Below are 25,044 nucleotides of genomic sequence, written 5' to 3'. Positions count from 1 at the left end.
GTCGGTAGTACAAAGTACAATCAGCGGGCGCGAGCAGAAAATAATAAGAAATATATGACCTGCATTCTCTTCTGTAAGTATGGGATTTTCTCAACGAAGCCTTCTCTGAATCGATTTCCCCTTTGGTGGCAATTGGGTGAGATAGCAACACACAAGGCAAAATCGTAAAGGAGTCACTGATCCTCACGTTTCATTCAGCTAATAAAATGTCTCGTAAAAATTAGAGATAACCAAAAAAAGTTAGTTTGTATTCAAATATTGTGCCTACATGCAAATATGCTCGCCCTCTTGAACAGGATGCAAAATTTATTCGGTTTATTCGCATATCAGTGACAGACGAAAAATGCCACAGTATATGTGTCGTCACAGTATATGTGAAATGATTGAAAAAACGAATATTTTTTTATGTAATAATTTTATGTAATAATTTTTATGTAATAATTTTATGTGTCATTATTATTTATTAAAGAATCCTCATTAGATTACAATATAGTCAATTCAAAAATTTTATTAATATGTATTTTAAAATTAATACATTTACCCCCTAAAATAAAAGAAATATGAAAACATACACAACTTTTGACATTGCCTACACGCTACAATTAATGTAAATAATGCTGAATATGATTATTGCATTTAAGTAAATGTTTGAGTAAAGAAAGCTTTACTTCCACGCCCACATACTGTATTTACATGTACATAGCAATTTTTTTTAGCACTGATATAAATTAATATATATATTTCTCAAACTTTTTCAATTACTTTTTTTTTTAATAAACTATATAGCGATGGTTAAAATCTTTTGATTGTTGCTCTTAAACATATGTTGTTAAGATTAGTTACAATTTATATCTCTAAGATTGATTATATAACGTATATACTTTTATAATATTTTTAAAATCCTAAAAGACTTCTTGCCGAAACAATTAAACTCAATATGAATTTATTAATACCAGACAGGGTGATCCATTTTAATACAGAGATTTTCTGATAGAAAATCTCAAAAACTTCAAATTACTCAGATATTAGGGGGAAAGAAAAAGATGATCTTGAATGATCTTGAGAAAATTCTTAATTAGTCAAATCAGCATTATCTAAAATTTGTTTTTGAAATTATATATACAGGGTGTCCAAAAAAGATCAGGAATATCTCCTGAATATCTCGGAAAATATATGTTTTACAGAAAAGTGTTTCAGACAAAAATATAAGGTTCAAAAAATCTATTGATCTTATCAGTTTGACCTTGAGTGGCGTCGTCAAGGTTAGATCAAGGTCACATCGATATTTTTAAACGAAACATTCTACTTTTGATTCCAGAATCTAAGCTGGTGTCTTTCCAAAACACTATTAGAAAATATTTTTTTATTAAATACTTTTTAAGTTAAGCTTGAAAGTTACAATACCGCCATTAGCATTACGCAAGATGTACGACTGATGACTAAAAAACTTCTTGACTGTTGTTCAGAATCCTGGATAATATTCGTTAAGAGATAAAAAAAATTGTATATTTTGCAATATGCAACTACGTAATTTTTTAAATAAGCAACTGTGTGTTTTCTTTACACCAATTGATTTATCTCATTATTCTCTGCTATAAAAATATTAAAATACAATTATCAAAAAATGAACAGTTTACAAGATATTTAATATTTCATATCAATATGTACTAAAATATAGTATAAAATAGTTCGAGAACTATTGATTTTTCGATGTCTTTATCTTAATATTTTTATTTGCAGAATAATTAAAGGAATGATATTAAAAAAACCTATACAATTTTATTTAAATAATTGTTGATAACCTTGAGTTGATGACCTTGACCTTAAGAGCATTTTCTCAAAGTCAATTAACTAAGATCACCATTTTTTTCCCTCTAGTAACTAAGCAACTTTTGTCTGAAACATTTTTGTCTTAAGGATATTTTATTAGATGAATTAAAATGGACTAACCTGTATGTCAAGGTTAAAATTATAGGCTTTTTATCGTTCATTAAATAATTATAACTTTTATTTTTTTTTAGGAAAAAAACTTCTTTCATAAAGTTTCAACAAAATTATCAAAACCAAATATATTTATTTTAAATAATCGATGGGATGCTTCTGCTTCTGAACCAGAATATTTTGATCAGGTATGTATTTATGAAGCACCATTTGAAAATTAAATGTCTTATGAACAATTGCAATATACTTTATACAGAATTTATTGGTATTCATAAAAAAGTTAATTAATAGTAATTAATGTTTTAAATATTAATTACTCTTTATTATACATGATTTTAAATTTTTTATAAAATTTATTAATTGATTTATTTTTAATAAATAAGATGTTTTACATTTTAAACTGCTTAAATTGTTCTTAAACAATAAAGGAAAAATCTCCGAAAAGGCCGATTTTCAGCTCTATTTCAGTTTCATTTTAAATTATCGGAAACGTTTTATTTAACAATGCTCGCAAAGATTTGCAAGATTTGCAAGATTTCGGGCCGATTCCGGCGAGCGAATCCTATTATCGCTCGAGACTCAGCAGCCGAGTAGTCAAGTGCTCATGTGACGCTCTGGCTTAGGAGCGTCTCTGTAGCTTATACATGCGGAGGTCATACTTTACGTTATTGAAGAATATTCTTGCAAAATAATTTTTATTTTCTTAAAAAAATCAAATACTAAATTTTCTAAAATATTTTGTCATAATAATTCTTGCTTACCAGAAACCATTCAATAATTGTTATAAATTTATATCGAGTTTTAAATCTACGTTCGAAAACGAATATTAAACACTTATATAAAGACGGTTAAATACGTTAAAAAGAATGTTAACAATTAATCATTAGTCAAGAATTTAAAATGATAAAATTATAAAATATATAAAATTTGAATATCACGTTTCCCTAACTTAAAAGTAATTAAAAAATAAATAAAAAGAGGCTGAGGGAATAGATGCTATTCAGAGTGCGCAACAGAATAATAGCATTAATTTGAAAACAGACACAAAACTGCTGAATCAAGTATACTTTAATTATTTTAACTCTTAGTTATTATTAACATCTGTATGATGCTGCTGTCACCTTGTCTGGAAGACTCGTATGCCAAGGCGGTGTGTGATAACAACGATTCTCTTTGTTGTAATGATTCGAATCTTTATCGTTGAGTTAAATTTAAGATGTATTCAAAACGGGCGAAGCTTGTAGACCGATAACTTATGTATGACATCAAGTACGTTCAACGGAAACTCTGCCCGCCACGGAATCTTTAGATTCTTCGGTATTGATTGTGACGGATAGAAAACAAAATTTTACAATTAGTCGCCTGTACTCGGAAAGACCGGTTTTTACAATTACGACGCGAGTTAATTCGTCATCATCTGAATGATACGCCGTGATCCGACCAAGTTTCCATTAGGTGAAACCAGAGGATTACGCATGAGAACGATTTGGCCGACTTTGGCCAGTCACTGGATACTGGAACGCCATTTCGAGCATTGTTGAAGGATATGCAATCACCGGAATACCTCCAAAAATCTTCGGTTATATGTTGAACTATTTGCCAACGCGAAAATCTATGTTCAAGTCAAGCAGGCTTGATTCGGTGGGAGCGATAAAAGAAGTTCTGATCAAAAAATGACTGGAAGTCAGAGCGTGATAATCGTCGAGATTATCGGAAACGGAAGCGAGCGTGAATTAAAGCATGCCTCGATCCGACAGAGGAGCGACATCTCTTCAAAAATTAGCGTGTGAAAGGCCGATTCATCGTTTTAAATGATGCTTAACACTTTTAACGTCGGCCTCCCACAGACTGCCGAAGTGCGGCGACGCAGAGGGTAGGAAATGCAACGGTTCCATCTGTAGCGAGTCGATTTCGGAAGTTAGAAAGATCGTGAATTGCTTTCGTATATGCATTGGTGGACAATTCGCGATCGGCGCCGTGAAATGTGGTTCTGTTATCGAGACATAGACGTCAATAGTCCTCGGCGAGAAATAAATCGTTGATATGCTGCGATAAAAGTAGAAGAGGTATAATCGCTAACGAGTTCTAAGTGTAGAGACCTTTGGTCGTGAGGCATATGAATAATGCGATATAGGCCCTTTGCGATTTATGTTCTCGATTGGGAATCGTTCGGACAGCGATCGGACCTGCATAATCAATGCCGATATGGACAAAGGCACGAGCGATGTGGTTGACTCTCATAGCCAGGAGGTCGCCCATGAGTTCGACGGGCACGTCAGCGCGTTCACGTGTGCATGCATTTATAAAGAACGGATCGAACAGTGGCGCGGATCCGGAAAATCCAGAATTCGTGGCGTAATGACGCAAGCGTTAATTGAGGACCGGCATGCAACGTTCGAAGATGATAGAGCTGGATAATGAGTACTAACAGCGAGTTGCGCGCGTAAGATCGCTTCTGAGAGGTAAGCTCGACTTAAGAGTCTTCTCTGAATACGAATAAGTCCATATAAGGATCAAGAGCATAGAGCGGGCTGTTCTGTGGCGCTTATGTGTCAGAGCCGCGATCTCATTAGGAAGCAGATTGACTGCATGGTTTTGAGCCAGTAGCATTTGGCGTTCTGAATCGAAGAGCAAATTCGCGGTATTCGCTTGTGGATTTTTAGAGCATCGGAGTCGATTTAGAAAACGGTACAGATAAACGATAGTTCGTAGCAATTTTGGCCAAGAAGAATAACGCGATGCGAGATCCCAATTGGGCGTAACGTACAAGGCACATACTGAAGGTTCTGAGCGTTGTTCGAGAGGAACATTGGAGGAGTACCGAAGGGCACGAGTTCGGCCAGGACTCGGGAGGATGCAACCATGGAGGGCCTGACCACCATAAAGCATGTGTCTGGAAAAGATCGGGAGCGAGACCGCGAGACGCGTAGTTCGCGGGATTGGTATCGGAACATAACGCCACGAAACTCCGGGAAGGAGTGATTGCACAGCCGAAACGCGATTGGCGAGGTTTTCCTTCGTGAAGGTGATTGACTCAGCCAGGCGAGTGTAATGGTGGAGTCCGCCTAGCAGTGACACTCGAGATTCGGAAGTTGGAGCGCTGAGCTCCAACCTACGAAGATATACTGCGGCAGCGAAAGTCGCAGTCGATGCGTCGGAAAACCTATGAAGGCCGCAGTATAGAATATGAGATCCGCAAGTAGTCCAGCGCGGAATGCTAATGGCATTGAAGTCGAGACATGTTATTGATAGCAATCGGACCAGCAATCAAGAAGTTGCTAGGAATGTCGTCATCCCACATTGGAGGGACCACAGTCGCTGCATGAAAATTTTGGCGGTAATACTAACGGGAGTAGCTCATCCTAAAGGATCGAAAAACTTAGCGACAGAATGGCTTATTTGGTGCGTGCGGGTGCTGACGGTACGGTCACACAGAATTGAAAGATATCTAGCTTAGGGTTCCAGAGTATTCCTAAGACTTTAAGGTGCTCGTCTAAGAACCTTATGAGTGGCTAAATCATTATCCGCGGGATCGATCTCGGACAATAGAGCGTCACCCATTTTTGAAGGCGAAAACCTCCTTTTTTTAGAAACTTGATTAATTGATCACGAGCAAGAATTTGATCGTTTGCGCCAAAAGCACAATTGTCAACGTATGTCTGATGACGTAAAACGGGAACCGCGAGCGGAAATTCGGCACCTTCATCGTCTTTGAATTGTTCTAAGACCCGAAGGGCTAAGTAGAGAGCGGCGGCTGTGCCGTAAGTAACGGTAAGAAGACGGTAATCGGTGATTGGTTCGCCGGGAGTAGGTCACACAATGCGCTGGTAGTGTCTCGGGAGTCGACTAAGATTTGCCGATACATTTTGGCGGTAAACACGTAACAGTATTGGCGCCACTGCATTAAGATAATAGCTAAATCCTTTTGAAGTTTAGGGCCAATAAGCATGTCGTTCAACGATGTCCCGTTTGATGTACGGCATGAAGCGTTGATAACCACTCATAAGCAGTTGCACTGCTGTCGTAAGATAGCGTGATGTGGAATGTAATAAGTTTGATTTGACAATTTCTGTCGATAGACTTTTGATCATATGACCGAGTGTTTCGTACTCTGCGAGAAATTCACGGTATTCGGAAGCAGTAATTGAGTCTCGAATTAAGCGTTGTTCCAAGCGGCGAACGCACGATTCGCCTATCGAGATAGATGATCCGTTTTTAAACAGTAATCGAACGATATAGCATTCGTTTGATGTACGGGAATGCGTGGTTCTGAAGTGCTCTTCGTGCACTGGTGCTCCTCAGGACTCCAAGGAGTTTTCTGAGGCACTTCCTCAATCTCCCAAAAGCGACGAAGATCGTGATCGAGAGTTTCAAGAACAACTCCGTGATGCGCAAGCGCGGAAATTGACTCAGTCGGAAACGAGGCTATTGATCCGGAAGGAATCCAGCCGAATGTCGTATTTTGCACGGTAGGCTTATGTTCGGAATCTTTTCGAACACCGTTGAGAACGAGCATGTCGAAGAGATCGGCACCGATTATGATGTCGTTCAGATCCGAACTCATGGGGTTACGATCGGCAAGTTCAAGTCCGGCGACGTGTTTCCAATTATACGCGGTATTTACTTGATTCGATAAATATTTCGTTAATGATGGAAGTATAAACGCGGTCGTAGTATAGGCAGATCTGTCGCGAGACGCCGGAATAATTGTAATTTGGGTAGCGTAACGCACGACGGACTGTATTTCGCTAATGCTGGTAATGAAAACGGAGCGATTAATTCTTGAAAGGCGTAGGCGTTGAGTAAGCGATTTATAGATAAACGTAGAGACGGATCTTTGATCCAGGAGCACGCGCACAGTGACAAAACGTTTATGAAGCGAATAAACTCGCACGCGCGCGGTCGCGAGTATGATTTTGGAGCTCGGCGCTACGGTTTTTGCTAATAAGTGCGTGACGGTTACATTCTCGCTACCCATTCATGGGTGCGGATATCGACGGTTGCTTAATGTCGACAAGCTTAACGGAATTATCAAAATATAATAAAAAAGATAACAATGCCGTTTATTACACTGTCAACATGTGCGAGAATTTATACAATCTTTCCCAGCATGCTTTGTACTGAAACAGTTCACACAGCATTTCTGATTTTTAATGAATTCAAAACGTTGGGATGGTGTTTGCTTGAGGAACGTTGATACAATAGACGGTATGCTTTGTATAATGGACACAAAAATAGAACGGTAGACGCGGTATGTAAGGCCAGAGTTTTCCTCTTGGAGGTCGTCTGTGACTTCTCCAATGCATTCGCGTGTGCAATCGCGTCGAACGCGCGAATGCGAGATGCGAGAAATTGATCAAGTCGTCTGTGATTTCTCCAATGCATTCACGATAATGCGGGCAATTTATAGTATCGCTGAGTTTAAATTTCCAAGCTTTTCGCGATAATTTATCGAGTTTTTGTGCAACTAGAAAAACAAGCCAATTATTCCAATGTTCAGTTGCGCAATCGAAATTGTTCAGGGTTGTTATATTGCTATATTGCTTTATTGGTTTGTTCGCGAAGCGTGCGAAGATCGTTGGAGGTTTCTGTCGTGAGCGACGTTAAATTGAAAAGCGATTGTAAATGTATCATAATAGGCGACGTTTATTATCGTACCGGGAAACGAGAATGTTTCACGCGATAGTGAAATTATCATTGATTTATCGCGAGATGGTCAAGAGCGTTACTTGCATCCCCCTTTATACACGAACACAAATAATGTATACGCTCAACATTCGTTAAAGTCTGCTCATCATGGATCGATTTAAATTTATCGCGAAAGCTTTCCCATTTATCGAAACTCCTGTCAAAGATCGGCAGATTGATCCTCGGAAGATGTGACGATGTTCGGAACGAATTATTAAGATCACTTATGTCATATGCAGCGGGATGGGGTTCGCGGCAATCCAGTACCTCAGCCATAATCGGCAGCTTCATGGAAATAATCAACCTCACACGTCAGGAAGTAGTTCTGGGTGAAGTATGCATGCGTTGTTTTCTCGTCCGTAGCGAGCGTAATTTTACAATTCAGCTCCTGGCATCTGGCGAAGGTCTCTTTGAGAATTGCGAGGCTATGTCACGTTATAGTATACGTGTCAGCTTAGCCTGTCCCAGCTTTTTAAAATTAGTGTGCGAGATATGGCGCCCATCTGCTGGTTCTACATACTCATCAGTTCGTCGAGAGACGACATGATTTCCAACGGAAAGGCACGATTCGGGATTTTCGAGAGTCAAGTAAACAATAACTTTCCTTGGCGACGATTCGGCTCGAAATATGTTGTGTGTTTGTGACGCTGGTGTCACCTTGTCTGGAAGCAGGACTATATTATTATTTATTATTTGCGTTAGATCATGATAATTATATTTGTTTCTTATATTTACATATTTACTTTGTTGTTATTTGGTTCATAGCCTTTTTAAACATTTATTTTTAATTTATATTATTAAACCATTGTTATGTGATGCATTTTAACTTTTATATTGATATATTTCTTTGAACAATTTGCACATTCTGAACAACGCCTCGAGCCCCTTTTTATTTATTTTTTAAATAAAATTATATTCGCTTATTATTAGGGTAAAAATAGGGTAAAACTTCTGTTTAGAGGAATCCTCTCTGATGACCTTGACTTGTTATCAAGATCATGACCTTGAGTGACCTTCAACAAATTTTAGCCATCGTGCATCCTTCGTTAAAAAGTTATGAACAAAAAAAATTTCGAGAATAACATCCTATTTCTGCTATATATATCGTATCTCCTAAACCAATGCCGTCCCGTACTTAATTTTTGCAGGAAATCTCAGAAAATGATTCAGGCGCACGACTCTCACCTTTGACTCTCATCCTCCCCCCCCCCCTACTTCAGGGACACACGACTTTCACCTTCTCATCTACTATTGTAAAATCTATGTGCAATACATATAAACACAGTTGAGTATACATACACACTTATGTATATTCATAACAATAATATACTTATCAAATCGAACATTCCTTGTATTCAATAGTTGATAGATTTTTAATATGTCAACATGCGGCTTCATAAATTTCTACGCTTGATTGATAATTACGACGAATTATTTTCTTATTGTGCGAGAAAGGTGTAATTAGACAAAATGTTGAATGTCCGACGTAAAATCAATCTCAATCTATGTACAACGTGCTCCTTTGCGGGCGGGGGTGGGGGGATGAGAATCGAAGATGAGAATCATGCTCCCCTTAGCAGGGGGGGGAGAGGAGTGAGACTCGAAGGTAAGAATCATGCGCGCTTCTTTGCAGGAGAGGAGGAGGGGGGGAGGATGAAAGTCGCTTCTCGTGGAAAATCGTAATATATATTTTAAAGTAGAGAATTTTTGTTTTATATAATAGGAAAGAGACTTTATATGTCAAGATCAAAGTCATCGAAGGTTCCTAAAGGTTCCTAGGAGTTTACCGAAAATGTTGCGATATAGAATCCTTGTTATTTGACACTTTATAAGACTTTGTAAAACACTTCTGGAAAACACGGAATTTTCAGATTCACGTATTTTCTTCAGTCTTCGCAAATCTGTTATAGAAACTTCTGGATGTAAATTTATAACAATTATTGAATGATTTCTGATAGGCGAGAATTATGACAAAATGTGTTAGTTCTAGAAACTTCTCGATATAAATTTATAACAATTATTGAATAGTTTCTGATAGGCAAGAATTATTATGACAAAATGTTTTAGAAAATTTAGTATTCGATTTTTTTAAGAAAATAAAAATTATTTTACAAGAAAAATATTCTTTAATAACGGAAGATAGTGCTCGCAAAAATTTGCACATTTCGGAAAAAAACATTCTTACAATAGTACCTCACGAGATATGAAAAGCTATTGTCGAAACTATATTAAAAAAAATGCATCTTGCAATAGTACCTCATAAATAATGGGGAAAGATATTGTCGAAATGTAAGTTATCATAATTATGTAATGTATTAGAAAACGTTAAGATATAAGTATATCATTAAGGAACAATGAATAAATTAACAATAGAAATTTTTATGTTAATAGAAATAAATTATTTAATAAAAAACATGTTTCAATAATAATTTGACGGAAGGTACGCTTCCAATATATTTTTGATTTAGGGACGTTCCGGAGCATCACATAAGTGTTCGGCGACCAAGCTTCGAGCAGTGGGAGGGGTCGCTGGAATCAGCCTGAAATGTGCAAATCTTTGCGAGCACTGACGTAAGGTACGATCTCTGTCTCCGCACGTTTAAGCTCCTGAGTCCTGAACCATCACGTGAGCGTGCTTGGTCGCTGAGCCTTGAGTGATAGTGGAGATTGTTCGCCAGAATCGGCTCGAAATGCAAATCTTTGCAGTGATTTAGAATAATAATAAATAGTAATAAAAAGGCAATAGGAATCGTCGTTAGATATAATTGCGCAGTGTTCAAAAATTAAAATCATTTTACATTATATATGTTACAATAATTCAAACGGCATGTACATACTATGTTACAGTAATTTAAACAGCCTGTTTAAATTATTGTATACATATCGTTTGAATTATTGTAACATAAATATAAAGAGTCTATTAATTTATTGTTTTTTTATTGTGCTTTATTATTGAATAAATTATTGAAATTAGGTGATTTTAAACGAACGTATTTGACACCTGTTACCTTAGGTTTGTTCGCATGCTCCAATATGCTCTTCCTCCAACTGCTCCTACTCACTCAAACGCGCTCGTTAGAATGAGTAGGAGCTATGATAGGAACATGGAGTATGCGACGCGAACAAACCTGTTGTAACTAGTCAGCTTCATTTTTATCATCGACTTCTAATCTTTTTGACGTATTTTAGACATGTGTATTATATGGGAAACTTCTTTTCCCGTACTTGTTAGCATTACCCAGGATTAATGACATGATGTCTCACAAAGAACCCTTTTCAAGTGTCAATCCGATTTTTCTCATTTTTTGGATTTTGATTCAAAAAGTGATTTTTTTCATGCCAAAAATAACTACTCAATATTAATCGTAGTACAATCGTATACATGTCAGTTTTAATATTGAATTAAAATTCTTCAAAAATAACGTGTTTCTGTTAAAAATGTTTTAAACAAAAGTTGTTTGGTTTCGAAAAAAAATGTAGAATAGCTTTGTTTGATCTTGAGAGCCTCTGCGTAGGTGATTTCATAATCAACTTTTTTAGTGAAATTATAAGATTTTTAAATGCAAATTGATTCCTCTCATCATTCTGCTTATAAGAATGTTAGTTCAATATGATTAAATATTAGATAAAAAAAATAAACACTTTATATTGTAAATTATTTCATTTTATATAAGATATTTTTTATTTTACTTTTATACAATATTTTCGAAGAATTTTAATTCATTATTAAAACTGAGACACCATGTATAAGCGCTACAATTAATATTGAGCAATTATTTTTGGCATGAAAAACTCACTTTTTGATGTCACTTCTTAAATCTAAAAATGAGAAAAATCGAGTGATACTTGAAAAAAGTTCCTTGTCAGAATCTGAAATATGCAGCAACGCTTATTGTCTCCCCTCTCGAATCGTGGCCGATCATGGCCGAATCACCGTTCTTACGCGTGACGCTATGCACTGCACACTTTAGGTTGGAATCAGAAATCCGATATATCCACGTCATTATCCCTAGATAATGCTTGATACGGGAAAAGAAGCTTCCCAAATAACATGTATGTTTAAAATACGTCGAAAAAATTAGGAATGTTAGTGGTAAAAGAGGCTAATTAGTTACAGATATCAAATACGTCTGTTTAAGCTAAAATCATCTAATTTCGATAATTCGAATAGTTTAAAACGTTTTTCCGATAATTTAAAGTGAAATTGAAATAGAGCCGAAAACTGGTCTTATGGAGATTCCTTTTTTATTTTTCTGTAATAATATTTCCATAAACCAAATTTTTACTTTTTAACTAATAGGGTACATAAAATTATGTGCTAGGAACATCAAATATAACATACACTAGTAAATTTAAAAGTAAAAAGGGGAACACTCGTCAATTTTGATCTTGACATATATTGTTATCATTTTGAGTAATCTCCAACGAGTTTTAGCCGTCGCTCGTTATTCATTAAAAAGTTAACAAAAAAAAGATTAAAAAAAATAATTTTCTGTTTTATTTCTGTTGTATATAATATTCTTAGTATTAGAAACTATCCTACACCCTTCCTTGTTTACGTTGACTTTTCACTCCTACCCCGCCTCCCCCCCTGCTTGGGGCACTTCCATGCGAAGCAATTTTCAGTCTTGTTAGAGATCACTCAGGATCACGATTTCGAAAGTTGCTTCGCGTGGAAGTCATGCGCCCCCAAGCACAGGAGGAGGTAGGATCGTTTCGCGATAAAAAAAACCTAATCCAATCCATTTTTTGGTGCAAGATCACCCTCATTTCGTGTGGAAGGTTATAAATCCATGTCGTTTTGCGTTAAAAAAACTTAATCCTAACTCAATCCATTGGTGCGAGGTGATCCTTATTTCGCGTGAAAGGTTGTATTTAATAGAACTTAGTAGAACTTTGCTTCTGAATGTACAACTTTCCACGCGAAAAAAATGAGGATTAGAGTTAGGTTTTTTTTAACGCGAAACGACTTTCACTTCACCACTGGATCCACACATACACTTTTTAACAAAGTGCAAGATTCTATATAGGTTTACAATTTTCGTTATAGCAGAAATAAGACATTTTTTAAACTTTTTTTGTTAATTACGTTTTAACAGATAGCGAGTGACGGTTAAAACTTCTTGGAAGTTATTCATGGTGATGACCTTAACAACAAATATCAATGTCAAGATCATCGGAGTGTTCTCCTTTTCTGCAGTTTTTTTTAATTATTCCCCTTTTCTGCAATTTAAATTATTATTTCAGAATGCTAACTGATAGGTATTGATATATTTATGAAACACAAACAAAACTTTGAAGAAAATAAATGATGAATATAACAATATGTTCTCTAATTTAAAAAATGATATTGGGAGTACAAATTAGTTCGGTCCATTTCCCTAAAGATAGCTCCAGCTGTTGTGAATGGTTCATAGTGACAGCTGATTTTGGTTTCAGAGAGGTTAAACAGCTGCTAATAATATTCAGTTTATATCACTTTGAGTTTCATACAAAAACCTTGATTTTTACTGTGTTTGAAATGTCGAATTTTGTGTTAACCAAGCAACATTTGCGGGGAGATTTTGATTTTCTGCTTTAATTGGAAGAAAAGTGCGGCTGAAGCTCATCGAATGCTCATCGAAGTTTATGGTGACACTGCTCCAACTGATAAATCATTGGGAATGGGTTTCGACGTTTCAAGGATGGAGATTTCAGCATTGAAGACAAGCCTCGCTTTGGACAGTCAAAAAAATTCGAAGACAAAGAATTAAAGGCATTACTTGAAGAAGATCAGAGTCAAACGCAAGAGGAGAATCATTGGGGGTAACTCAACAAGCCGTTTCTGTACGATTGAGAGCCATGGGAATGATTCAAAAACAAGGAAATTGGGTGCCTTATGAACTGAAATCGAGAGACGTTGAAAGGCGATTTTTCACTTACGAACAGCTGATTCAAAGACAATAAAGAAAAGGTTTTTTACATCGGATTGTGATTGGAGATGAGAAATGGATATTCTACGACAACCCCAAGAAGAAAAAATACTACGCTAAGCCTGGTCGTTGCCATCGACCTCAACATCAACCACGGAACATTCATGGTTCGAAGATCATGCTCTGTATCTGATGGGACCAAAAGAGTCTTGTTTACTATGAGCTGCTGAATCCTGGCGATTCCATTACGAACGATCGGTATTGGTTACAATTGATTCGTTTGAGTCGTGCATTGCGAGAAAAACAGCCGGAATACGAGCAAAGACATGATAAAGATATTCTTCTTCATGACAACGCTAAAGTCATAAAAATCATATCGCTTATATCGCTAAAGTCATAAAAAATATTTGGAAACGCTCAAATGGGATGTTTTATCGCACTCGCCGTATTCTCCGGACATTGCTTCTTCTGATTACTGGTTCCGAAGGATGCAGCAAGTCACTGGTTCACTTCTTTCGCAGAAATCGAAAATTGGCTCCAAAATTGGATCGCCTCCAAAGACGAATCATTTTTTCGAGATGGAATTCGAAAATTGCCTGGGAAAAAGTAATAAGCAGCGATGGACAATACTTTAATTGATCTGTTCATTCATTTTGAAATAAATGCATAAAAAACGGACCGAACTAATTTGTACTCCCAATATAAAAATTGAATTTTCCTGAATAGGGAAAAATTAATTTTTATCTTGATAGAATATTATTCAAATCATATTGAAAAAAAAATTCTTGCCATAATTAAACCTTATCATTTTCACGACTCTTAAAAAGCAACTTTCATTAATTATGACAATTGTGATTTTTTAAAATCATTAATGATTTCTTATGAAATTAAGTTAACTCACTTTTGAGTAATGTTGACTTATAACTCATTCATGATAATAATTTAAAAATCACGTTGAGTTATGTCACTTTTGAATTAAGGACGTGACATATTGAATGTTTCAAATGTTGATACATAAATAAAATGTATATTAACACATATGCGCGCGCGCAAGTGAAAAACGCCAAGGCGATCAAGGCGATTCTTCGTGTTTAATAATATTATTGTGCTCCTGAAGTTGCTTTCCTGTATATTAGTGTTTCAACTTTCCTGTAGGAAAAAGAATTGATAGAAAAAAGAAATGAAGATCGATCCTAAGCGATTTGTTTTGCTATTCTTGATAGAAGAGCTTAACAGATTTTGTATGTTACATAAAGTTTTTTTTTAAGTACAATCAGAGTTTTCTTTATTTCGCGCGCGTCTAAAAGATGCGAAAACGTATATACGCATATAATTAACAGGAGTGCACGATTCGGATTTCATGTGACCGTGATATCCAGTAAACAAGAATGAATTGAAATGGATTGAAATTGTTTCAAATGGATTTAAATTTTCAAAACGCATTCGCGAACGTTAAAATGAATCCTTTTTAATCCGAATCATATTTATTTATTTATAGGAATTGCATTTATGCTTATATTTAAAAATAATATTAGCTTTTCTCGTGAATATTTCTCAATTCAAAATTCTGAATAGAAAATGTAGTTTTTCAGTTTAATTAAATCCAGTTAAAGCAAACTGAATTTAATTGATTTTGACTGAATAAAAAATTTAAAATAAAAATTTAAAATACGCAAATAGTCTAGTACCACTAAGGACCCGCTTGTGCGTGTGTCACTGGCACTATTCCCCACCATGATGCCAAACGATTCCTCATTAATGATACTATTTTACGAAGTAATAGTAGTGGCCTGATTTTTTCTCTTTTTTTTCTAAATATTTTCTAAATAATCGAGTAATGCATTGAGAAAAATCAAACAGTGGCTAGAATTTGTATAAATTAAAAAATTTTTATTGATTTTATTGTATTCTCTTTTTTTTCTTTTTTTTTGGCAGTATTCTTTTTTTAAATCAGGTAGTGCACGAGAAAAGACAAATAATAGCTGGAATTTTTATAAATTAAATTTTTATTGACAGTACGAGTTTGAGATGTTTTGTTCTTAACATTGTTTAAATTGTAATGGTGTTAAATATGTTGTATCGCATTAATAGACGCACGCACGCACGCACGCACACAATCGAATATAATATACAGGATGTTCTCGGATTAAACCGTCAAACTTAAAATATGATTCAGGATCTCAAATAAACAAAAATTTTCTTCTGGACGTATACTTGCAAACGCTTCATTCAAAAGATATTTACTTCTGAAGTTATATAGAACTGTAGGAATGAATAATTGAAATATTTCTTGTTTTTGTTTTGAAGCTTGAAGATCATTGATAAGTAATAAGTACAATCTAGGACAAGTAATATATAAATTTATATTCAACAACCAAATTATAAATTAGAAGATATTATATAAACCAATCATAACATGTTTCGACCTTAAGATTAGGCCCTCTTCACATAAACGCAATTCTGTTACTATATTAAACCAGTATTAGTAATCATGGAATTAGATGTATACATATGTCGAGAGACTGGATGAAAGTTGAATTGAAGAAAGGAAATTGTTTGCCAAAAGATTGGAAGATCAGTTGAAAAGAATTTTATTATGTTTTGATACAAATGTAAATTAGATTAATTATATTTAATTATGAAACAAGCAAATATAACGTCATCTCGATAGAACACTCACCAATTCTAAAGAATTATTCTATTTCGTTGGTACGATGCTCGTCAGAATATTTCATTAGTCATTGTGATCATAAATAATTATATAACCATAATCCAAAAATGAGTCACATAGTCATATTCCATATAAAAATAAAATTCTCAATAAATAAAAAATAAATAGATAAATAAACTGTATGAAAAGATATAAAATCAGTCACGAAATAAAATTAAATATGTAACTGTTACGATGGTCCCACACTGACTAAATGAAAAATAATCGATCGAATGTGATCTTGGCAGTGGAAAGTCAGACCTTGTTTAAAATCGGAATATACGTTTTATATAAGCCCTCAGTATCAGTTTGAAGATTAAGACTGTTTTTTTGTTTTTTAATGTGTAGCTTCTCCAAAAACAATTTATAATAATATGGTTTTTCATCAAGAATTTCAACATTATTCCAATCAAAAGTTCTACTCTATGTTCAGTTAGAACGAAATGAGAAGACATGTTTCACCGTATATGATTTCGAGTTTTTAATTGTCTCCCTGTCTGTCTTCACAATTATTGCACTTAATCTTAAACTATATTATTTTTCGATAAATGAAGACGAAAATCCTTATGTACTTTAATATATTTTGTATTTTATTCGAACTGAAAAAAGATACCTTGATATTGTTTCTATTAAACTTATTAAACTTATTAAATTTTTCTATCAAGGATGGAATAAAAGGTATCGTAAACCATGGAACAACCGATGAATCCTTGTTATCTCAGTCAACACTGCACTTTTAACTTTGATGCTTATTAATTGTATCAGAAATGAGTTTAGTGGACAGTTATTGTTATATGTCAATTACTAATGTTTGTAAATTTTTTTCGTGGAATTCTGAATTTGACAGTAAAATAGCTCTAGCCACTAAATTAAAGATTACCTCTCTTTTGAGAAAATAGATAGTTGGATAAAAAATTCAAAAATCTAAAAACTCGATTTATGATCGAAAATTACGAGATTGTTAATCATTATTTGGACATTTAGAAAATTTAATGAATTTTCTCCAATCTCCTAAGTGAGTTGGAGATGTGGGTGAAACAAATTAAAAACATTCCAAAAAGTGAGAACCTCAGATAATGGAACTGCAGCACGGAAATAAAAAAAGAACCTTAATCATTAAATAAACTCAAAGTTGTTCTTCCTAATCTTTGCATTACTAAGTCAGCAATGATAGGTGACAAAGGAGAGTCCATGAGCGTGTCAAAATTCTGTTTATAAATAATATTATTAAATATGTGAACAAAATATGTGAAATCTAAAATTAAGCGAACTGCAGTCAAAAATTCCGTTTTTGGTAAATTACATTTTTCTGATATAAAATTCCAATTGTCATTAACACATTCCAAGGCTATGTCAATCGTTCGTTAAATGTACGTAAAAGCTATGTTAATGTTCGTAAAAAGTGATACCATGTCTATGAAATTAATTCGTATTTATTATCTATATGCATTCTTCTTTCATTAACAAGTTGGAAACTTTTTTATATAGCTCCGCGTTTGGAATTGACAATTATTATGTTATATAAAAAGGAGGCTAACTGTATAACTGACACGATTATATAACTGGCTATAGATGACACAATAATCCTAAAGCAATTTATGAATTTTATGAGTTTATGAATTTTAGACAAAGTATAAGTCCTCGAGAGTAATCCATCATTACAAGATAAATGTATTGGGATTCAGTAATATATTTGCATCTTTTCCTGAAAGAAGATTTTTTAGAGAAGTTGTAAGTTTTTTAGTGAGTTGTATCTTAGTTATATCTTTTTTAATAATTTCGTATTTTTATCTAGAAGCATGTCATTCACTTTGTGTTTATAGAAATCTTTATCAATAGCTACTGTAACATTGCCCTTGTCCGTGTGCATAAAAATTATATTAGGATATGATCTGATAAAATCTTTTGTAACTAATTCTAATTATAATTTTAATAATTCATTATATTTACTAGATAATATGTTAAAAGGAGAAAATACAATTTTTGTATTATTGTATTATTGTTTAAGATTGGTATTGAATGGTTTGTTATATCAGTCATTTTGTCAATTGAAAAAAAAATGTAATTTATCAAAAATGGAGTTTTGACTGCAGTTCGCTTAATTTTAAATTCTACATATTTTGTATTTGATAATATTATTTATGAACAAAATTTTGGCATACCCCATGGAGTGAGATCTCCTTTGTCACCTATCATTGCACTTTGTAATGCAAAGATTGGAAAGAATAGCTTTGAGTTTATTTAATGATCATATTTTTTATTTCCAATATGTTGATGTTTTATTTGTTGCAATTCCATTATCTGAGGTTCTCACTTTTTATAGAATGCTTTAATTTGTTTCACCTATGTCTCCAAATTATCTTGAAGAAATTCATTAAATTTCTAGATGTCCAAATAATAATTAAAAACAATCTCGTAACTTTTGATTGGTATCATAAACCAAGTTTTTTGAGTAGATTTTTGAATTTTTTCTCCAATCCATTTCCTCAAAAGAGAGGTGTAATTTTTAGTTTAGTGAATAGAGCTACAGATTCATAATTCCACCAAAATTAAAATTTTTCTTATCATACTACATGGCATATAATATTTCAGCTGTGTAACAATTGTCATTGATTTGTGAAATTTTAGAGTGCGTTTCAAACTCTATTCATTGATCTAAAATTCGTTTGATTGCAGGATCGATTGATAACCATCGAATCTCTACGATTCGCAAAATTTTCAAATGGTTTTGATCATTGTTTAACATCTGATTATGATAGATTGCGCGTATTTCAACTGTCTTATAGACGAATTAGCAAACCAATTATAGGTTTCTTTAATCAAAAATTCAATATTTCGAGGCAGCGTATTTTCGGTCGCCTTCGAAGTGGTAAGTTGGAGTGAATGACGCACGCATCTAATTAATATTAGAAGTACATCTTTCTTTAATCGTGAGTAAATGCCTGAATTCATTTCTATCATCGATGCATTATCGGTATCAATCTCTTGCATTTTGATTAACTGCAACTTTGTATTAATTAATAACTTTTTTATTATTTATAATGGATTCTGCTGTGCCATCTTCAATATGGATTGACTTGAAAAAGGTCAATATGATTTTTTTTTATTCAGTGCTGTAATATCTAATAGTGATACCAAGAATCTTGTCAACTATAATAGATTTATCTATTAATTTTATCTATTAATAAACTATAATATTCATTGCCAATATTTTTGATTAGCGCCTCATAGAAATGAGATTCTATCATATTATTGATTACGTTTGTACATTTTATAAGTTTACAACGATAAACAAAAAAACATATTAAAAAAACATATTAAAGAAAGGATACGGGCAGTAGGAATCAAGCGCAGAAGACGTAATAATATCGCACAAATAATATAGCGTATCTTTATGGTAATCGCTTAAATGATATTAAATGATATCGATATTTGCGATTGACGTATAGGCGACGTAGAGAGAAAATTGAGCTTCCTTACGCTGTTCTTTGGTACATGATGAATTGAAATGGTATCTATTGTCTTTTGTTCGAAAATGGCTGCAATGTGCTTTAAAGTCTGTTCGTGTTTTATAAAATCTTCTAGCCTACCGTTGAGCAATATTTTGCAATATTTGCCTTTGATGAATTGAAAGTGCATGAATTGAGTCATTCTTTGATCATCTCCAATTTCTCCCACTTCTTTCGGTACTTCTGAATATATTGCGGAGGATTTAAAAGATTTAAATATTATATATTAAAATTTATTATTAAGATACGTATACGTCTACAACGGTAGTAAACTCATTTCAAAGTCATAAGAACGGTAGTAGTAGCCTGAAGTGTCAATAGTTTATATTATGCTTCTAATTGGCTGTCACGATCATTCTTGTAACTTTAATGCGGGATCTATAATAGGAAATATAATAGGAATATTCTATAATAGGAATCATGGTCATGGAATCTTAAATATGAAAAGTTTAGAGACATGTTTACTTTTATTCTCGCAAATTAATCTAAATTAATTTAAATTATATTATTCAAAAAGTACATGCATTTCTTTGGAAATATTTATCGAGCATTATTTGAGTGGCATCACAAATTACAAGTACTTATTTTTGAATCAGCTATCAATTGATGAGTACGATCTATAAAGTTGTAGAAATTTCCATTATGGTCAAGACAATTACGAGAACCATGTTTCGATGTATGTTGTCAGTACTGAAAATCTAGTATACATAACGTGCACTATTTTCAGTGGCACTACACTGGCAGTGTATATCGGGACACGGCCTAGGACACGCGAGTTTGAAATTCTCTAGAATTTTCCAAATATTTTTCAAAAATCACCAGAGTTTCGACATATTGCAAACTTGTAATATATATAGTAAGTCTCTGTAGGCTATCAAAAATCTCCAAATCTAGCGAACAAAATCACTAAATTGGTAACTACGTTAAGAATTTTACTCATAGTCATATGGATCAATTTTAAGTGATGGACGTCATCCATCACCTTCAATGTCCAGCATTTATTATCGGTTGATATGCCATGCAGGAGAGCATTTTGTGATTGATTTTAAATCAAATTATTTTTAAACCAAACAGATAACAATCCACAATTTTCACAAAATATTTTGTGGACAGATGAGGTCAAATTTTCCAGGCAAGGTATTCTCAATCAAAGAAATAGTCATATTTGGTCACATGAGAATCTTCGCAATTCATGAACAACATTTCCAATACGGTTTTCAATGTAATGATTAGGAATAATGAGTAATATATTTTAATTGGACCTCATTTTCTACTTGCTCGCTCGAATGCAAATGGATTTCTCGCATTTTTATACAATAAACTTTATGACTTTTTAGAAAACATTCCTTTGAATATGAGAATGAATTCCTGGTTTCAATTAAATGGCTGTTCTGTTTATTGTGTCCTCGATAGTGGCTTGATGTTTATTTTCTTGAAAGATAGATCAGTCGTGCTGGACCTGGCTTGGCCTCCGCGTTCATCGAATTTAATTAGATTTTTTTGTATGAGGTACTCTGAAGCAAAAAGTATATCCATTGTCTGTTAATGATCTTCAATCATTAAAACGAAGAATTATGCAAACGTTTGAAGAAATTACAGATGCATAATGTTAGTCAGCCACTCGTTCTCTCATCGATAGATATTAATGCTTGTCTCCGGGTTGGAGGTCATCATTTTGAACAAAAACATTTAATAATTAAATTTTGATTATTGTAAAACAATAAAGAAGATAAATTTTATTTCGACATTATTTCGATATTATTCATTCTTACAGTTCTACATATAACTTTAGAAGTAAATATGTCTTGAACGAAGTATTTGCGAGCATACATTTGGAACGTTTGTCCCGTTTAGCATACCTGGAATATTCTTTTGCAGTACAAGAGAAAAAATTACGTGTGCGTAATTCATCGTAGCGATTTCAAATGAATTTGTTATATGGATTTTACAATTAAAAGATTTGATATCTTTGAGAGCCGCGAGAGAGCAATAATGATAATATAATAATTATTCAAGAAAACAGTTTTACGTGAAATTAAGGATATTGCTGAAAAAATTGTAAATTTAGGGAGGAAAGTAAATTGAAAAAAAATTGGGCATAGAAAAAGAAAAAATTAAAAATCCGGAGAAATTTAAAGGAAAATAAAATGTGTCAATTATGTGAATTCAGAAATCAGCGCCTTCAAAAATATTAATATAGGAATTTTTGAAGGTATGTATTATTTTCATATCATAGCATGATTTTTTAAAATAAAAAAGGTTTTAAAAAAGTCTTCTTTTATCTGATCTTTTATTTCTAACTCATTAAGGCTGCTTCACTCACGCTCACAATGCTTAAAAATCATTTCTTCCTTGTTGATTGTTAAATATTAGACGAAGACAAACGATGTTTATGAACATTGTCAACATGAATCGAATCTATGTATAGTTAATACAAAATTATTACATATTTTTGTTATTCATGTTTACAAGTTATAGAATATAACAATTAAGATATAACGGTACAACGTGAATAAAAATTGAATAAAAAAAGAAAAATGAATAAAAATTACGGACAGAAGGCCTCTGCTTTTGCAGAGGCAATACAGTAAAGAATTATAATGTATTTACTTTTGCTTTTTGTTCAAATGTTTCAATTTTTATAAATTATCTTATAAATTTTCTATCATTTTTTTCAATTATCTAAATACTGGATATGATGGAGTAGTAATGGTTTACGAATTCGGATTCAGCAAAATTTTATTATAAATTTTTTAGAAATCTTTGATTAGATTATTATTATTGTGTTTCTCACCAAAACTTTTTTAGCCGTACTATTATTAGATACGAAAAACCGCCTTGACTGAATATGGTATTTTTTGTATGTATTTAACTTATCGTTCGATTTTTACTTAATAATATAATATTAAACTTTTGTATTAAGAACGTAATATTAGATATTTTATATTTATTACATATTTTTATATACATACATTATAAATAAAGATATATATTTATTTATTTATAAAGATAAATATTTATTCAGAAATTAATTTTCATAATAAAATCATAATCTAAATGAATTTTGTAATATTTTTTATTCTTTAGCTGGTCAAAGAACAAAAAGAGGTAAGTTTATTTATATCATGGAAATTTCTATTTATTATAATATATATATATATATATAATATATATAATATATAATTTTTATTTACAAATGATACTTATATATCTATATATATCTAGATATTACATCTACTTTAAATGATTCATAATTTATGTTAAATTTAAGGATAAAATATTTATAATGTTATTGCAGTGTCAGTATTTTAATATAGATTTTACATATATTTACATCTCTCTGATTTTTAAAAACGTTTATGTATTATTCATAATAAAATTGTGTTTAAAATTCCATTATATTGCCATACATTTTAAAAATTTATATATGCATATATACCGAATCAAAATGAAGTGTTACAAATGTTTTGTCTCAAAAACACGGCATTATTGAGAAAAATTGTTTAGACGAAAGTTATTTATTACATCTGATTTCAAGGCAGAAATATTATGATGTTTATTATTTTTTATTTGATAGAATATTTCAAAATAATTTCAGGATTAACTTTAATAAATATTGCAGTAAATTACTTCGATTATATTGGCCCTGAGTAATCTTCGGAAGATTTTAGCCCGCACTCGTTATTCATTAAAAAATTATTAACAAAATAAACAAATAGAGAATTCAAAGATCGAGTGAGAGTCAATGTATAAGATCTTATTTTTGTAAGTATAATTACGACCACGTAATTGTACAAAAATTAAAAATTTGTTATATATCTTTTCTTACAGACGAATACTTAATGAGAACGCATTACATATTTTGGCTGTCGGATTGAATCTTTTTCAGAATACAAAAGTTAAATATAAAATGCACAAAAATAGTAAAATCAGTACCTATTAGTTTTTGCCGAAGAATGTTTAAAATTTTATTAGAGTAAATCCTAGGGCGAACAAAAACTGCTCACAGACGACTCGGCCATAGAACGTATCTGAAGACTCTAAGCATAACAATATTAAAACAATAATAAATTGATTTGAGCAATAATTTTTATAAATTTACGGTACTTGCGATACTCACAGAATCGATATAATAAATTAATTTACGATTAATTTGAAATTTTGCACATAAATTCTATTCAATGTGAGAAATAAAGAACACAGTCTCAACGTCGGGAAAAAAAATTTGAACAATGAAGGAGCATAAATGCAGGATGATAGTGCGCAATAAATACATTACTTTTGTCATAGGTGCTAATTGCACAATTGCGCCACGAATGTGCGATAAATATAAACGATTAAATAAATAACCGAAACTGATTTATTAAATATACTCAAAGTTACTTTTAAATAATTAATATAAAAGAAGATCCTGAGCGAATATTGTAAACTTAAGGCGCGGAAGCTGTCCTCGCTCGATACGCGGATGGGATAACACGGAACGCTCAAGGATGACTCGAAAAATCCTGAATATAAGCGCGACTGCGGACGCGGTCGTCGATCAGAAATTTAAAGAAACTTGTCGTGTTATTCTGCCCATCGATTAAACGAATTTGTAATAGTATCTACCGCGACGTGGAAAGTGCTAAGTGGAAGTGTAACGAATCACTATTGTTGTAATATTAAATATATTATTATATTTTAAAAACTATTGATCGATCACCCCTCCGAAGTGTATAGATTCCGAACCGTGCCGTGAAATATCGGCACAACAAATTGATGGCAAGTGGGATCCACATACCTGACTCAGGACCCTGGAACGGCGATGATAATAGCAACAGTCTATAAATAGAGTGGATCAGTTAAAACAAGGAAGAAGCTAGATCTCCATTCAAGATGAGCACTCGGTATAACAGCCGACGATCAGGACGCAGATAACAACGTAATCCGAGAGGCACGACCTATCACACGATAACTCAGCATACGTCAGGCAACAAAGCGGACAAGTAATATGCGATTAACCACTTTAATGTAAGTCCGAAAAACCTTATTGTAATCATTGTAAACGGATAAATATCCGGAAGCGAAAACAATTGCGACAGGCATAGCGTTTCATACCTTCGTGAATATCGAGCCTGTATCAAGGTGTCCTAGAACTAGCCAAATAAACCCTGTGCGGATTATCGAAGAAGCTGTGCGAGACATACGCGACAACGTGTGCCGCGTGTTGAAACCGCGATATACAAGCGATAGCGCATCCTATTCGGAACCTCATCCGAATATTGTTATCGAACGTGTATTTCCA

The 25,044-nt window shown here is 33.1% G+C and overlaps 1 protein-coding gene across 1 annotated transcript in view; it reads left to right on the top strand.

Annotated features, from left to right (window-relative positions):
* Window positions 1-25,044, top strand: part of LOC105620404 (transmembrane GTPase Marf) — a 124,393-nt gene that overhangs the window by 28,836 nt on the left and 70,513 nt on the right. Inside the window, exons 2-3 of the mRNA XM_012201901.1 lie at window positions 2,022-2,129; window positions 22,848-22,868. Coding sequence (XP_012057291.1) covers window positions 2,022-2,129; window positions 22,848-22,868 — 129 coding nt within the window. The remainder of the gene's footprint in view (window positions 1-2,021; window positions 2,130-22,847; window positions 22,869-25,044) is intronic.

This window comes from Atta cephalotes, assembly GCF_000143395.1.
Source record: "Atta cephalotes unplaced genomic scaffold scaffold00026, whole genome shotgun sequence".
Classification (NCBI taxonomy): Eukaryota; Metazoa; Arthropoda; class Insecta; order Hymenoptera; family Formicidae; genus Atta; species Atta cephalotes.
Note: the sequence above shows the minus strand (reverse complement) of the source record. Positions and strands in the feature narration are given on the sequence as shown.